At 32.5% G+C, this 19,359-nt stretch overlaps 2 protein-coding genes across 3 annotated transcripts in view; both read right to left on the reverse strand.

The window, feature by feature from the left end:
- The window catches only part of LOC139497170 (uncharacterized), a 545,683-nt gene that overhangs the window by 414,397 nt on the left and 111,927 nt on the right, over positions 1-19,359 (reverse strand). The window lies entirely within an intron of this gene.
- Positions 11,553-19,359, reverse strand: part of LOC139497171 (epidermal retinol dehydrogenase 2-like) — a 46,261-nt gene continuing 38,454 nt past the window's right edge. Inside the window, exons 5-6 of one of the 2 annotated variants that reach the window (XR_011657701.1) lie at positions 12,901-16,120; positions 11,553-12,845 (exon numbers count right to left, since the gene is read on the reverse strand). Coding sequence is in view for 1 of the 2 variants with exons in the window: in XM_071285264.1 (XP_071141365.1) it covers positions 15,976-16,120 (145 nt within the window). In the remaining variant the exon portion in view is untranslated. Of the gene's footprint in view, positions 12,846-12,900; positions 16,121-19,359 lie in introns of those variants that run through there. The other variant, XM_071285264.1, reaches the window with a different exon arrangement.

Consider the following 19,359-nt stretch of genomic DNA (forward strand, 5'->3'; position numbering starts at 1 on the left):
GTAAATACACAGGAATATCATCTGCGCGACCTACTATACGAGACAGCCATGCGGACAACAGTACGCTGAATGTACCAATACTGAGTTGTATTATAATATAGATAGATAACACGGGAATGGTATCTGAACTTTGCGGAAGTGACGCGCTTATGATTGTCAAAAACACTGCAAACGACAACCAAACAGTTACGGTGTACCCCATTCGCTCTCCAATATCAGCTGGTATTTGGAAGGTGAATATATTCAAAATTGAGAGCAATACTATCGGAAGTATGATATTGATTATGAAGAAAAGTGGTTTCCGTTTTATAACTAACGTTGCTCGAATTTGAGACACACCTTCATCTGAAAAAGAGACGATCGAGGATGAAACAAGTTCCCATTGGCCATTACTGTCTGTAGCATCTTCTGTGTTGACTCCATCCGTTCCTACCGCCAAGTAGACTTCGCTATCATCGAATGCTCAAGCAACAAAGTCAATGTCACATGATTGTTTCTCAAAAGGAAAGTACGTTGAATCAAGCTTACATCTAGAGTTAAATACATGAAACGGTTTCCACAAAACGAGTCCGTCATGTTCAACCTCCGCATGGATAAATTTCGAACCGAGGCTTTCTAAATCTTTAAAACCATTTTCTAGCGCAATATCCGGTCTCCATATATCCTCTTGTGGTAGAAAAATGTCTGACAAGTTTCCATATGATGACGGCGTCCATGCTAGAAGTTCATCATACCAGTAGATTTCGAGATAAGCTGTAGTTGTTAGCTTTTGTTGAATTTCGTCGAATCCATTTATTCCATAGAGAAAGAATTCAATCCAAATTGCTGTTGGCTCTGATTGATTTCTTGTTGGTCTGACCAATTTGTTGTAACTTTGTGTTGTAAAAAGATTCGTCAGCAAATTTTTAGCATCTGTATCCGTTTGGCAGTAAGCGTATCCTATAAAAATAGCAAAAATAAATAAATAGTTCTTCATCTCAGTGTGTAAAAAAACGTGTCAAATCCTTCCCCGTATACAAAGACGATCAGACTCAACAAAGTAAATGTACAACTGATTTGTTTAGTTTTATTGTTACTTCTTCAATTTATATTAATATATTAAAACAATATTTTATTTCGTATTTTTCGAGACAAGAGTAGTCTATCCCAAGTTAAGGTGCTTATCTGTGATTAAGAATCGTGTTATAACAATTCGATCTATGGCCTTAAGAAGTAAAGTTTACATAAAACATGAGGCAACAAATAAATATATCATAAAAGCTAGAGATGATATTTGATAAATATATATAGAGAGAGAGAGATTTCTTTAATTGCAACTGAATCGTGCTTTCGATAACATTCACCAGGCATGCTGATGCCCTACCCCCCCCCCCCCCCCCTTTACCCACCCAAAAAAATACACCTGAATCATATTTATTAGTTCCTGGTATATTTCCTGCTACCATCGTTTCATGATGGCCCAGGTTCAGTGATTTCAAAATACCACATGATAACACCAATGTATTCTACTGTTTCTTTTTCTTTTCTTAGAATATGCTATTGGATTATATATGTGAATGGATAAAATCTCTTTTAAAAATCTGATTTGCATTCATTAGCTTACCTAGCTGGCCGACAGTCCAGTTGATTTTTCCGTCGTCGTCTGTTACGTTTCACAAAATTACAAAAATCTTCTCCATTGAAACTACTTAATATCAAAGTTTAACCAATTTTGGAAACAATCATATTTCAATATCTGATTTAAAACAAAATGTGTCTGATGACCCCGCCTGCCAACCAAGATAGCCGACATGGCTAAAAATAGAACAAAGGGGTAAAATGCAAGTTTTGTCTATTATTTTGAAAGCAGCGTATTAGAGTTATTGCCCTTACATGACGATTTTTTCACCAAATTTGTTTGTTATTGAAAAAATCTGAACTATGATAGATAGATAAAATCTTTAAAAAAAAACAACATATAGGATCAGCACCAAAGTATCAACAAATAAGTCAACATGGCCGAAATTTTGATAAACTTCAAGATCTAAAAATAAATTATAATGGCCGAAATATTCTGTCGACTAACTATATACTAACATGTAAACAAGTCTGAAATTGTCAAATATCTCTTAATACATTTATTCCCCTGATATTTTTTCTCTGTTCAGTATATTCTGTACTAAGCATAAAGCTTCAAGTTTTCAGTATAAAAAAAAACTGACGACAAAAACATAGGCCGAAATGTAAATAAATCTAATTTATATTTCAAATAGAAGGAATTTGGATAAAATCACTTGTTAAGATATAATGGAATCAATGTAAATAAATTTCAATGACAACATTTTAAATGTTTAAATAGTAAGTAGTCTCTCACTTAATTCTAAAAGAAAATAAAAAAATAACAGATGTAAATGGTTATGAAAATTAAATATACCAGTTATTTATGTCAATGTGTGTTGTTTAATTAAGCAAAAGTTTATGAATACGTGGTTAACAGTATTTATAATATAATGCGGCTTGTCCCCGTTCTGTATCGGACAAAACAATATTTGTGTGTTTTCAAAAGTTTATTGAAGATTAACGGAAGGGATCAATTGAAAAACTATAGTGAAAGTCAATTTTTCAGAGGACAGAGGTCAAATTGATTCATATTTTGCTAGATATTTGGAAATTTTATGTCAACGGTCAAATAATTTAACAACTTGATGGGTCAAAGCGACACGAATGGCCCCGTCTCAAAAAGTGAAAAAATCTGCTATTACAATAACACAATGGACACAAACATGATGGTCGTCTCACATATAAAAATTCAGCTCAAAATCTGGAGGCGTATAAGTCCATATAACTGTGATTTTAAACAATTTTCAAAGTTGTAAACCCTTAATTTTGGCAAAAACTAGCGGACCGGAACGAAACTTAAACTTCTGTAACTCATCATGTACCAAAATTCAGCCAAATATCTGAAAGCATTTAGAAAAAAACTCCGTAAAATGGTTTGTTGCGGATGATGGAATGACGGAATGACGGAATAACGGAATGACGGAATTACGGAATTACGGACAAGAGTAAAACTATATTGCACCGACAACTTCGTTGCAGGGCCATACAAAATATTTTTCAAAAATTCTTGATCTGATTGCAGCAAAAATTAGCCGAGCAGAACGAAACTTAAACTTGATCTGTTACTTATCATGAGTAACTCACATACCAAAATTCAGCCCAATATCTGAAAGCGTTTAGAAAAAAAGTCCGTATAACTGTGATTTTCAACAATTTATCAAAGTCCCCAGCCCGTAATTTCGGTAAAAATTAGCCGAGCGGAACAAAACATAAACTTGATCTGTAACTCATCCTGGTTAACTCACATGCCAAAAATCATCCCAATATTTGAAAGTGTTTAGAAAAAAGTCCGTATAGTTGTGATTTTCAACAATTTATCAGAGTCCAAAGCCCGTAATTTCGGCAGAAATTAGCGGAGCGGAACGAAACTTACTTCATCTGTAACTCACCATGGTTAACTCGCTTACCAAAAATCATCCCAATATTTGAAGGCGTTTAGAAAAAAAACTCCGTATAATGGATCGTTGCGGAATGACGGAATGACGGAATTATGGAATTACGGACAAGGGTAAAACTATACATGGCACCGACAACTTCGTTGCGGGGCCATAAAAAATATTTTACAAAAATCCTTGATCTGATTGCAAACTTTATTGATGATGTCACTTTACACATAAAGTAACTTGTGATATTATGGTGAAACATGCAGTTTATGTTGAAATTATGAATTATAGAAAATTAGAATTAAATAAAAATATGAAAATCTATATATATTACAGCACACATTATTGTTTAGGGGCCAGCTGAAGCCAGCCTTCGGGTGCTGGATTTTCTAGCTGTGTTGAAGACCATTTGTGGCCTTCGTTTGTTTTATCTCTTTTGGTTCTTGTTGTTGTCTCTTTGACACATTCCCCATTTCCATTCTCAATTGTATATACAGCTACAACTTTGACACATTCCCCATTTCCATTCTCAATTGTATATACAGCTACAACTTTGACACATTCCCCATTTCCATTCTCAATTGTATATACAGCTACAACTTTGACACATTCCCCATTTCCATTCTCAATTGTATATACAGCTACAACTTTGACACATTCCCCATTTCCATTCTCAATTGTATGTATACAGCTACAACTTTGACACATTCCCCATTTCCATTCTCAATTGTATATACAGCTACAACTTTGACACATTCCCCATTTCCATTTTCAATTGTATATACAGCTACAAATATTTCTGAGTCTAATGATGTAGAGTTCGAAAAAATTGGTTGAGAAACTTATTTTAAAGATATAACGAATCACAGGCAATTGTCTCAGAAAAAAAGAAAATCTCTATGACGAATGTCTCTATTTAAATAGGCCATATGCGAGTTTCGACTCTACAAGACTGATAAGTGGGGTTCGAATGAAACTTTTGGAGGTCAAAACCTATCAGCAGTTAAAGAGCACTTGCAGCCGTTCATTGAAACATGGTTTTTTTTAGGAGTTAAGCCTTTTTCAACTGCTTTTTATAATTCGTTCTTATGTTGTACTTTTATACCACTGTCCCGGGTTAGGGGGAGGGTTGGGATCCCGCTAACATGTTTAACCTCACCAAATTTACTATGTATGTTCCTTTCTCAAGCCAGGAGCCTATAATTCAGTGGTTGTCGTTTGTTATGCGTTACTTTTTTGTACATAAGTTAGGCCATTAGTTTCTCGTTTGAATTGTTTTACATTGTCCTTTCGGGGCCTTTTATAGCTGATTATGCGGTATGGGCTTTGCTCATTGTTGAAGGCCGTACGGGGACCTATAGTCGTTAATTTCTGTGTCCTTTTGGTATCTTGTGGAGTGTTGTCTCATTGTCAATCATACCACATCTTTTTTTTTATATTTACACTTTATTTAAGTAAATGAACAAACAGCAATTTTATTGTTATTTTAATACGTAGTCAAAATCCTATTTTTTTTTATACCACACATACAGGAAATTATTAATAAATACATGTAAACGACCTTGTCATGATAAAAATCACTTAATATAAATTAATCTCATTGAATACAATTTACACTTAGCAAAACATATATTGATCCGACAAATGGATTTCTTTTTGGATATATTGTGCTCTTTTATGCTCAATACAGGTTATATTGTTGCAGAATGTCGTGATGTGACCATCTACGACTGGACTCTTGCTAAATGGAAAATGCGAATTTTTATCAGTCGTTTATTATTGGGATTTATAGCAAATGTTGGAGTTTTATTAATTGTCTGTTCCACGCACAAAGAAACGTTCATAGATGGAGCTGCTTCAATAGGTTTATTCGCCTCCGCCATCGTTTTCATGGTAGTGTTGTATGGCATATCCGGTTACACCTCGTGCGCAATGGCCACAGACGACGAACCCATTGACGATTCGTCCTACATCCTAATCATGCTTACGTACAGAATTCAGGAGACCATTTTAGACATTCTCATTATATTTTATAACCTTGTTTTATCAGAATGGATGATGACCGATTTCACAATAGTTGTCACCGCCTTGTTATGTGCTGACCTCGTTCTGAACATAGTAATGTATGTGAAGAATATGTATGATGCAGTCACGATGTCGGCAGATGAAGAGAAATACATTCTTTGTCTGTGTTTCCTTTTCTTTTCTTGTTGTACCTTTTGTATGATATGCAAACTTCGATGAAGAAAGTTAAAGTCTACCTTGTTCGTGGAAAACATTTATCGGCAAGTTAACGCGAACATGATCATGAGTCAGTGTATTGTTCAATTATTTTCCTTAAAATTATTATAGGAACAAACATAGGACAATGGTTTGAATAAAGGATATGAATTATACTATTTTTATCCCTTCATAATACTTACACCGCTATTAGTTTGAGCTTGTTTATGTAATGTCGAAACTGACTTCAATATTTTTGACCAGGAAAGCCCAAATGGTACATGTACACGGATGTCCGGAGAGAACTATATCGCCTTGTCAATTAATTACTTGTAAAAATATGTTTCAGTAACTGTTGTTAAGTTTATTTATTTTTCCACGAAGAAAAGAAGGTTCGCCGCCCTTATCAGGTTAAAGTATCGGTGTGGGGATATAATTCGAGATTTTTTAGTGGATGACAAAACAAGTGCTTGTAACCTTAAAAGAGGGACGAAAGATACCAAAGGGACAGTCAAACTCATAAATCTAAAACAAACTGACAACGTCATGGCTAAAAATGAAAAAGACAAACGAACAACAGCACACATGACACAACATAGAAAACTAAAGAATAAACAACACGAAAAATTCACTTGTGTTGCTTTTACTTCCACCTATCCGTTGTGGGCAGTGGCAAGAGTTATATATATATATATATATATATATATATATATATATATATATATATATATATATATATATATATATATATATATATATATATATATATATAACTCGTCTAAACATCAACCCAACAATGTTAGATCGGTAAATTTACTTTTGCAAATTTTTGGTTCTTCCCTCGCCGGGATTCGAACCCATGCTACTGTGATATCGTGACACCAAATCGCCTGCTCTACAGCCGTCCCGATAGACCACATGACCACCTGGGTTCTCAAAAAAAGAGCTTTCGCTGGCCGTGTGTTACCTTTTCTCGTCAGTTTAAATCTAGCGGCGTACTACAGTACATGATATATAAGGCATGAAGATGTTATGCATGTTTGAATTGAAGAGATTTCTAATGATAAATATAGATTTCACATGTAATTTACATGTAAACCAATCGGCGCAAATGAAAAAAATAATCGCCGCATGTGAAAATAAAATCGGCGCAAGGGAAATGCAGATCGGCTCAAACATAAAACGCCGTTTGCAACATGTATCTGTTAAATCAAATGTAGATTGAAATTATATCAAAACAATTGCAAAATAAGAATAAATAACAGCACGCTTGCTATATATTGGATGTGGTTTCAATAAAACTGCTTTAAATTAGTGGTTTACTTTTATAAATTGTTATTTGGATGGAGAGTTGTCTCATTGGCACTCATACCACATCTTCCTATATGTATTTAGAAATAAGTTATGAACCTTATGTCATGTAGGGATGAAAGAAAAATTCCATCTGGAAATAATGGGTGCATGAGTACGATAGGGAACTATATTTTACTGAGTGTGAATACATTTAGTAATAGTAGCTAACCTGTCGTGTTGTTGGGGAGGCCAGTGCCTAAGGAAAGATTTAGAACAAGTTCCAATCTTTCCAAAAAATGTTGTTTAATGATGAAATACTAGTGATAAGAAGAACAAATAGTGATAAGTGAATGTGTATTGATGAAAATGCATGGAAATATTTACGTTTTATATGTATATAAAGTTGTAACTCTGGTAATAATGTAGACAGACTATAGGAACCACCTCACTTTTCAGACAGGCAAGTCTAACTAAAAGGTATTTGGGATCCCCAGTCTGTTCAATAAACATCATTTGAACTCATTATAATACCAAAAGTGAAAGACTAAAAAAAATAGCGTAACGTTGTGTTGTCGTCACATCACACTGCAAAACCATGGCGTAGTTTTTGGGATACGATTGCTTTCAAGCAATCTGTAGACTTATACCGGTGGCTCAGAGCAGTTCCCTCACGTCAATCGTTTTATTCTAAACATTAAGGAACATCTCGGATTCTAATGATTGTCTTGCTTTAAAACGTAAAAACAAACAAAGGGATTGAACTTGAACAATTGTGCAACTTTCCTATAATGTTCTTTTCATAATCTTCATGTTTAATAATTCCCTTGACTTATATGCGTGTTTTTAACAACACGGAAAATCAGAATTCAGCCGTATTTATATTTAGTGTATTTATAAATTTAGAAACACGTCAGAGGGACTTCCCAGTTTTGGTAAAATGCGAGAGTTCTCGGAATTCCAATCGACCAATTTCTGTCATATAAGAACTGAAGAGGAGTTTTACTTATATGTTACCGTTATGAAACTGATATTTGAGATTGTAATAGAGAACCATGATATCTAGGTCGTTTAATAAACATTTAATATACGTTCTTGCTTCAGGGTTTGTTTTGGAAATTATGCGCATGCGTATAGTTTTCTTGAATTCAAGGGGTTTTAGATTGAATGGTTGCTCTAGATTCCCCACTCAATTAATTAATTTATAACTCATGTGATCTTTTCTATATATGTCCGCTATTGAGGGTTATTGTTGTTGCATAATTTTAAATCATATGCATCATTTAAATTAAAATAAATATCGTCCGCTTCGTAGAACACCCCTTTCGGCGAAATGGAGTCTTCCATATTATTGTATCGAGTTGTCTCCCTTCCGGAAATAACTTCCGTGAATTCTAATCGAGTATTAGCTCGTTCTGTCAATAAACTTCGTATTATATTAAAAACGAATGCAGTTTAAACCGATAAATGTGTATGGAAAGGAGTCATGATCACTGACCCAAAAGAAATTAAATATTTAAAGAGTTAGGAATGGGGTGCCTCCTAGAAATAATGTAGGAAAATAGGTCATAAGATAATAAGATAATGTACGAGGTGAAAATTATGCCTTCTCACTCTGAGTCTCGGTGACTGCTGTGGAAAGTAAACTTGGAATTGATAGTACAAAAATAAAACACAATAGGTCTAATTACATTGTTTAAACACTTTTATCCGGGATTGGCTATTTTGTAACTATTTTACATGTGCAGTTGAATTAGTTTTAAAAATAATAATATCCAGCTACATGTATACATCGGTGTCAATGAAACAACGACAATCGTATCCCTCAGAGCAATCTGCTCTTTGATTCTATATTTTTATTTAACCATGATATAAACTGAAAATGATTAAGACCACAAAAAACTAGCCGGTGACCGCATATAATTTGTACATCATTGAAACGGAAACATTCACAGCCATTACATTACATGTCATATTTAAACAAAATTTATGTTTATAAGACTCCTTATTCAAATTAAAAAACTATACAGATCTATTTCATACATCATTGTTTAAATAAATATCGGGAAATTTAAAAGTTACGTATAAAAAAGGCAATGATGTGGTATGATTATCCAGTGAGAAAACTATACATCAAGGTTCTTATAAAGAGGATGTTAGCAAATATAGGCAACCAGACGGCCTTCAACAGCGAGAAAACCCTGTCCGCTTAGTCAGACAGAAACCCAACTACTAAAAAAAAAGAATGCAAACATGGCAGACATGAACTAACGACAACCACTGAACTTCAGGTTCCTGACTTGGGACAGACACATGCATGAAGAATGTTTCGTTCGTTTGTTCGTCCGTTCGTTCGTTCGTCCGTCTGTCCCCCTTCAGATTAAAGTTTTTGGTCGAGGTAGTGTTTGATGAAGTTAAAGATCAATCAACTTGAAACTTAGTACACATGTTCCCTTTAAAATGGTCTTTTTATTTTTAATGCCAAATAAGAGATCCCCCTCCCATTTCACTGTCCACTTAACATAGAAAATGATAGTGCGGATGGGGCATCTACATTCTTGTTTACTATTAATTTCATTAATAGCTTCTGTGGTTTATAAGTATCTTTGACCTTTTAAAATAAACGATCTTATGGTGTAAAATATGTCCAGCTTTGCTATAGAAATCTGACATTCTAAACTATCCTAACTTTTCATCTGCAACAACTAAAAGACAAAAGAAATCAAGATATATTCCTACTTTTAATAGCTCGTCATTCAATGTGTTAACAGTCTTAAAAGATATTCTGTGTTAGAAGACAATTCTGTTTCTTTGTTCTTTTGCCATAGCATTAGTCCATAAAAAGAAATATTGAATATAATTTCTTGATACAGGGGCAGATCCAGAACCTCGAGTCCTGGGGGGGGCACCATGAAACCATTTTTTTTTTTAGAGATGTATACATGTATATGCGAGAGTGGGTGGGTTTGTTTTGTTTTGTTTTTTTTTTGGGGGGGGGGGGGGTCCACATCATCGTTTTCTATTTTTTATGACTATTTCACTTTATACTTTATTTTCCTGTCAATTGATCTTTTTTATATTCGTCCTAAACATGCATCAAATACTTGCCACTGAACTTTAAACAACCAACAATCAATCAATATTTTCATTATATTTCATCCACTCTACCTTCTTTTATCTATACTATTGGCCTCCCTTCCAGGCTAACTTTTTTGCACAGAATTATTATCTCTGTAAAACACCTTCATATCCATATATGGTGACCTATTTCCTTGTACATGTACATATGGTACCGTAATTGAAACAAGAAAATAAACAAATATAACTGTATGCTTGGGCTGTATAAGTCCCAGATTCTGATTTAAAGTAGATCTTATGGAAATAAAATAGCATTTGTAAATGATTATTTATTAGAAAATATCAATTCATTTTTCCTGGACCTTGTGAAAAGGGGGAGGGGTAAAACAAATTGTTAATTTTCCTTGAAAATAAGAGGGGAAAGAAATATGACATGCCGTTTAAAAAAAACAAATCTTGTATGGTATTAAAAAAATAGTTTAATTTGTTTGCTGAATAAATTCTCAAAACGAGTTTTGAAATTGAAGAAGAAGAAATTTTATTTGTGAGTACTGTATTTTGGAATGAAGAGATACCCAAATTTATATGTATGCCATCCTTATCGACTTCAAACATATATTTGTACCTATTTAAAAAAAACCACATCAGAAGTTTCACCTGGTAATCGTAATTATAAACCAATAAAAAATCGTACTATTCGAATCAACATGTAAATGTATTTTACATAAAAGCTTTTGCAAACAGACATTACACACAGGTGTCAATATTCACACACCCACCGATAGATAAGTTGTTGTAAATCACACATTTGGACGCTGGTATTAATTACATAACGGCCAGTTTAAGAAGTCAAATCAAGCTGGGATTAATTTCCGTTCCAGATAAGAAGATTCAATAGCAATAAAATATGTTAGAATTTTTTTGGTGACCTGAACTGGGGTGGGGGGGGGGGGGGGGGGGGGGGGCACGTGCACACGTGCCCCCCCCCCCCCCCCCCCCCGGTAAATCCGCCACTGAGATAACATCACTATAGTTAACCAGTGAATGAGGCGAACCAAATTAATTTACCTCAGATTAGGTGAAATTTATAACCTATACTCATCTGGTTTTTACCATGTGTTAATAATGCATGTACTTGTTTAATGACCTTGACCTTGCACAATGAATAATACTGCTGAAATAAGGGGGAGGGCAAGGGGCCCTTTTTTGGGACGATTTTGTTGATAATATAGAGATCACTGGAGTGGGCCCAATTTATGAAAATTTCTGGATCCTCCACTGATAGGATATATATCTTCAGTGTTCTCCCCTTGGTATTAAAGCACAATGATACCTTGGTGCTTTCTTTGATAATTTTATAATAGAATGTATGGTGCTATATTGTTTTGGAAAACAAGTGCTATGTTTGTTTCCATGGAGCTATTTAGAAAATTCTGGGGAAAACACTGATATTAGTTTGCTACTTCAAACAAAATATTGTAACAATATACATATATTTATGTATTCTAAACATTTTTTGTAGCACCAATTACAACATAACATATAATAACAATTAACAAACAATATATTTAGAGTAATAATGAATCTCATTATAAATGGAAAGGAGTAGGTCCGGTAAGGATCAATTTTGGCCTCAAATTTCAAGTTCATCTGACGAATGAATTTGACCTCTTTTTAAACACTTAAGTGTCTATTTCATTTGAATCAATTAGTTTGTGTGAAAGATTTTAACTGATTTAGTCATTGAAAACGATCCGATTCAAGCTCAAATATGAAAAATCTACTAAATATGTCGAAAAATGTCACTTTCTAGATAGTTTTTGTCAAAAATGAAAGTGGCCGCATCCGTGTTCATCCAAAATCTTTATAAATGTTATGTATTATCATAAAATACAACTTACATTTCAATATTAAGGATGAACACGAATGCGGCCACTTTCGTTTTACATGAAAACCGTCTAAAATTTAGCTAACATGATAGAATTGTGAAGATTTCAGTAATTTAGCGCGACTTAATGGTGCTAGTACTCGATATATATGTGCATTGTATTGCCAAAAACAACCAATATTTATGTAGCAGAAGCATTCTACTGTCCCCTGTATATTTAAAAGTTTACATTTTAACAATTTTGTAAAACTGCTATATTTTGGGGCCAAAAAGGGGTCTTACCGGACCTACTCCTTTACAAAATAACAACATAAAATTCCACTTTGTATTATGTTGGTTCTAAGGCGATATTCTCTTTTCTACATGTCTCATACCCATTTTTCTGTATCTTTATTTTTTTGCCCAAAACAAAATTCTATGGGTTCATTTATGTTTGTGGGTACCAATTTTTGAGGATTGTGGAAACCTTGCATTTTCGTGGATATGCAATTTCATGGTTCTTCCAAAGTCTTGATCAACTTTTATAGAAATTTGTATTTCCTTGACATTAAATTTGTGTTTCACCTGTACCCACAATAATTGGTATCCAGCAAATAATAATGAATCCACAGTAATATGTTGAATCCATTTTTAAAACGTTCTCTTTCCATCAACATAATGAGAAGATTAAAATTGATCCACATTAATGTGTATTTATACATTTTACCCTTGATTGATTGTGGTGTTTAATGCCTTTTTCAGCACATGTGCAATTTTTAGGTGGGCATTTTTTATTAGTGTAGGAAGCCAAATTGTAAGGTAAAAACTGTTGACCTTGACAATCCTTGTCAATTATTTAAAGAATTAAGCTGATCTCAGCTGCCACATGTGACATTGGAACTGACAACCTCAGTGTGACAGGCTAGTGATACATTAGTTACATGTGACATTGGAACTGACAACCTCAGTGTGACAAGCTAGTGATACATTAGTTAGACTACTTTGACCACTCACTAAAAGCTCCTCACTAAACATGTGACATTAGAACTGACCACCTCAGTGTGACAAGCTAGTGATACATTAGTTAGACTACGTTGACCCCTCACTAAAAGCCCCTCACTAAACATGTGAGCTGTGTCATATAGAAGTTGATATTATACAAGTGCATGTTTACATGTACATGTATAAGATTATGATTGGTTTTGGAACATTCAAATACCATACAAAAGATGAATTTTGGTCAGAATGGAGCAGGGGCGGATCCAGCCATTTTAAAAAAGGGGGGGGGGGGGGGTCCCAACCCAGAGTAAAGGGGGGTTCCAGCTATATGCTCCCATTCAAATGCATTGATCGGCCAAAAAAAAGGGGGGTTTCAATCCCAGGAACCCACCCCCCTGGATCCCACAATGATAATATATCAATTCAATTTCTAAATAGTGACAGACTTGGCATAAAGATTTGTTCAACCTGAAATAAGTTAATGGATGCATTGATAATAGCAGATATTTATTGACATAAGGGTCATTTTTATCCAACACAGCTCATATATGTCAATACTCGATAGCATATACTTTTCACATAAATTTATCATTTGATATATATGTTTTCATTATTATAAGACATATTTACAAATTAAATAACAAAATCTCAACAACATTACAATACATGATAGTTAAAAATGGTAGTACATGTATATTATACAGTATGAATTATCTTTTATGCTTAACATACATTCCCGCCTAAAAAGAAAACCAGGTTGGTTTTATGAAAACCAAATATAACATATAACATACTAATTCCATCAGGAATAATTGGAATTTCTAATCAATTATTTAAGAGAAACAGGGCTATTGCACTCAAAGGGAAATAACTCATATTTATATTAAGATTAAAGTACTCATGTTTTAAAGGAAAATAATATTTTTTTGCTTTGAAAGAACTATCAATGATATTTTTTTATAAAATCTAAAAAGGATCACAAGTAAATCAAGATAGCAAATATCATGTTTTCAAGACATTCAACAGGACGAGTTTCACATTTAAGAAATTACACAATCTCAGTGGAGAACTATTGAGAATAAATAAAAACATCACAGTCAAAAACGTTCAACATCATATAACACGAGAAAAATACAATAAGTAACAATTATTATACAATAATATAGATGCGTCATAATATAAAAAAACAGCTGCCCCATGAGCGCATGATCCGCCCAAAGTCTTGTGTGGAAGTTTTATGCAATAATCATCAATAGTTTCTGAGAAAGTTTTAAGCAATAACCATTTATTGTTTTTGAGACATGGCGGGACATGTGAAACCCCCTCACCCTGTTTAAAAAAAAAAACTAAATATCACTAAAATAAAATTTTGAATCAAACCAAAAAGTATACAGATCTTTAGATTGATATAACAAAGGAGTGTGTACAGTTTCAAGCAATAATCATAAATTGTTTTAGAGATACAGCGCAAAAAATGTAAAAAAAAAACATCCTCTTTTTTACAAAATACTCAATAACTCAAAAATAAAATTTTGAGTCATCACCAAAAAGTATACAGATCTTTAGATTAATATGACAAAGAAATGTGTAAAGTTTTAAGCAATAATCATTAATCGTTTTTGAGATACGGCACGACATGTATAAAAATAAACTCCACCTTTTATACAAAATACTCAAAAACTCAAAAATGAAATTTGAATCAACACCAAAAAAGTATACAAATCTTTAGATTAATATAACAAAGAAGTGTGTAAAGTTTTAAGCAATAATCATAAATCCTTTTTGAGATACAGCGCGACATGTAAAAAAACCCTCCCCCTTTTTTACAAAATACTCAATAACTAAAAAATGAAATTTTGAATCATCACCAAAAAGTATACAGATATTAAGATTAATATAACTAAGAAGTGTGTAAAGTTTTAAGCAATAATCAAGAATCCTTTTTGAGATACGGCACGACATGTGAAAAAAAAAACACACCCCTGTTTTAGTTACAAAGTGCCGTAACTCAAAAAGTTTAAATCTTATTTTCACCAAAAAGTATACAGATCATTTGACCATTATAAAAAACAACTATATTAAGTTTCATGAAATTTGGATAAGTCGTTCTCAAGTTACGGTGCGACATGTTTATGCTGGACAGACAGACGGACACCGGACATTTGTATACCATAGTAAGCCCCGTCAAAATTTTGACGGGCGTATAAAAAGTTGTTAAAAAATGATTTTTTTTCTTACAGTAGAAACATTTTCACTCATAAATATACACCTTATCGCTAATCCCGGCTGACCTGCCTGTTTGAACTTTTGACACATATAACAATCACTTTTCAATTGTGGCGTTAGATATTTTATTTTATGACGTCAAAATTTTACGGGAACCTGTGTGATATCCAGTAATTGCAGACAAATAGTGATAAGGTGTATTGAGATAGTACCATTGAGATTAGTTCTTAATTTTCAAACTACTTCAGTGTACTCATTAAGCCATAATTATTATTGTTTATTGCACTTCTGTAAATTTAGAAATATTTGTTTGCATTAATAATTGTCATTTTCTAAAAATGCACAAACAAATTTTAAGTTTTATTGTCTATAGATTTCAGGAAAATCTTAATGGAGATATATACTGTGCATCAGATTACAGCATGTTAGTACATGTACTAATGTTATTGTGACAATCATTAATTCACATTAACAAAATCCTCCCAACTAGTTCTTAATATCATGTTAATTTACAGTATCTATAAAAATACAATTTAAGGTCTTGTAAGACACAATCAATACACATCATTACAAATGAAGCTACGGCTTATATTTGTGAATATGAACGCATTTCTTTTACATATGATATTGTGATTTGGATAGAAAGTTGTGTTGTTGGCACTCATACCACATCTTCTTATATCTAAATATGTTTGAAATTTTACAAACATTACAAAACCACACTCAATTAGATTGATTGCAGTAGATTTTCAAAGTTTTCTTCACTCAATTGGCAGCTGAATTTCCTCTCTTCTGAGTGACTACGCTTGCTTTTCAAGTTTTGACTGTGTCGTGTCCATTATGGAAACCATTTGTTTTCTCTTCTGTTTCAGAGTTATGTCTACCAATGAAACTGTCCATAAAATTTGCTGCACCAAATAATTTTATTATCTCATGAAATGCTTCTACAGGTAATATTCTGAAATTATAAAGAACATAAAATTGAGAAAGGAAATAGGGAATGTGTCAAAGCGAAAACAACCCACCCATAGAGGTTTCAATACACCATAAGATTGTATGGGCGCAGCCATTTTATGAGCATAACATGGTATTCAGAATTAAGAGTATGGCTAATTCTGATTGGTTGATATGTGCACCCGTAATTTTTTATTATATCGGACTTCGTGCATTCTGCATTATATCATAGACCAGAAAATACTGTCCGCATAACTTTTCTGTTCCGGTAATTCTAGCAAGGTTTCGTTTAAAAATCAACTTTCTAAAGTCTGTATCTCAAAAAAGCTATCATTGTCGCCTATGGGGATATAAATTGTTTATTTCAATCTAGAGCATAGTTGAAAATATAGAGTTATCTCCCATATGTCTACAAACTTATTGAAAAGATGGAGTTATCTCGCATATTACTGCAAACTTAAATTGAAACATTAGCATTCTGAGAGTATATATTGTATGGCAATACATAATTCGCTACCTGTTTTAATTAATTGTACTGGAAAGAATGCTAGCTTGATCTCGTAACTTGTCATGGTGTTATTATATATAAACTACTAGTATATAACAAATATCAAATCTCTTCAAGCATGAAGAAAAAAAAGTGTGGAAATCTGAATATAATATTTAAGTGAATTTTCAAAGTCCAAGGACCATAACTCTGCACAAAAAAATCAGACCAGAACAACATTGGAACTTGATCAGTTACTTGTCATGATAAAACTATATACTAATAATTAAATCCATATCTCCAAGCATGAAAAAAATAAAAATATGCAGAAAACTGAATATTTGAGTGAATTTTCAAATTTGGAGGACCATAACTCGCAAAAAAATAATCAGACCTGAACAAAATTTCAACTTGATCTATAACTTATCATGATATACCAAACATCAAATCAATATTTACAAGCACAGAGAAAAAAATTGAGGAAAACTGATTTGACGGACTGACAGACAGAAATACAGAGTGCAAACCTTTTAAGTCCCCTTCGACTTCGTTGGTACATCGGGGACTAAACATGGAGTTGTATAATGTATATATCCCATATAAATAACTAACTTATTGAAAATATGGAGTTATCTAAAATATAACTACAATCTAATTGGAAATATGGAGTTATCTCCCATATAACTACAAACTCATTGAAAATACGGAGTTATCTTCCATATAACAAAGAGTGAGTCTGTTATTGAAAATATGGAGTTATTTCATATATAACTACATACTCATTGAAAATACGGAGTTATCTTCCATATAACTAAGAGTGAGTCTGTTATTGAAAATATGGAGTTATCTCGTATATAACTACAAACTAATTGGAAATATGGAGCTATCTCCCATTTAACTACAAACTCATTGAAAATACAGAGTTATCTAAAATATAACTACAAACTAATTGAAAATATAGGGTTATATATTATCTCCCATATAACTACAAACTTATTGAAAATATGGAGTTGTCTCCCACATAACTTATGTTATGAAAATATGGGGCTATCTCCAATATAACTACAAACTTATTGAAAATATGGAGTTGTCTCCCATATACCTACAAACTCATTGAAAATATTGAGTTGTCTCCAATATAAATACAAACTTATTGAAAATATGGATTTATTTCAGATATAACTACAAACCTATTGAAAATATGGAGTTGTCTCCTATATAAATACAAACTTATTGAAAATATGGAGCTATTTCAGCTATAACTACAAACCTATTGAAAATATGGGGTTATCTTACTACAAACTTACTGAAAATATGAAGTTGTCTCCCCTATAACTAAAAGTTTTTGAAAATATTGAGTTATCTTCCATATACCTAAAAGTTATTGAAAATATGGAGTTATCTCCGATATAACTAAAAGATATTGAAAATATGGGTTATATCCGATATAACTAAAAGTTATTGAAAATATGGAGTTATCTCCGATATAACTAAAAGTTATTGAAAATATGGAGTTATCTCCCATATAACTACAAATTTAATTCATTGAAAATAAGAAATTATCTTCAATATAACTAAGAGTGAGTCTGTTATTGAAAATATGGAGTTATCTCATATATAACTACAGACTAATTGGAAATATGGAGCTATCTCCCATTTAACTACAAACTCATTGAAAATACAGAGTTATCTTAAATATAACTACAAACTAATTGAAAATATAGGGTTATACATTATCTCCCATATAACTACAAACTTATTGAAAATATGGAGTTGTCTCCCACATAACTAAAGTTAATGAAAATATGGGGTTATCTCCAATATAACTACAAACTTTTTGAAAATATGGAGTTGTCTCCTATATAAATACAAACTTATTGAAAATATGGAGCTATTTCAGATATAACTACAAACCTATTGAAAATATGGGGTTATCTTACTACAAACTTACTGAAAATATGGAGTTGTCTCCCCTATTACTAAAAGTTTTTGAAAATATGGAGTTATCTTCCATATACCTAAAAGTTATTGAAAATATGGAGTTATCTCCGATATAACTAAAAGATATTGAAAATATGGGTTAATATCTACGATATAACTAAAAGTTATTGAAAATATGGAGTTATCTCCGATATAACTAAAAGATATTGAAAATATGGAGTTATCTCCGAAATAACTAAAAGATATTGAAAATATGGGTTATCTCCGATATAACTAAAAGTTATTGAAAATATGGAGTTATCTCCAATATAACTAAAAGTTATTGAAAATATTGGGTTATCTTTGATATAACTACAAACTACAATGTAATTGGTAAGACAGAGTTATCTCCCATATAATTACAAACTTATTGAAAATATGGGGTTATCTTCCATATAACTAAAATTATTGAAAATATGGGGTTATCTCCCATATAACTACAAACTTATTGAAAGTTAAAAATATGAAGTTATCTATAAGTTATTGGAATTATGGAGTTATCTTGGATATAACTACAAACTACAATGTAATTGGTAATAAAGAGTTGTAAAGTTATCTCCCATATAATTACAAACTTATTGAAAATATTGAGTTATCTCCCATAGTTATCCTGGCTCCTTCACTGATTTGAATCAGTAAGACCAAGTGCAACAGAATCCAACATGGCAATTTTACAGCACTGAACAGAACAAACTTATTGTGTAAAAGTTGATTGACAATGTAAATTAGTAAGATTTTATCATTATCTCATTATTTTTACTGAATAGCTCATTTTG

Source organism: Mytilus edulis, chromosome 12, assembly GCF_963676685.1.
Source record: "Mytilus edulis chromosome 12, xbMytEdul2.2, whole genome shotgun sequence".
NCBI classification, from domain to species: Eukaryota; Metazoa; Mollusca; class Bivalvia; order Mytilida; family Mytilidae; genus Mytilus; species Mytilus edulis.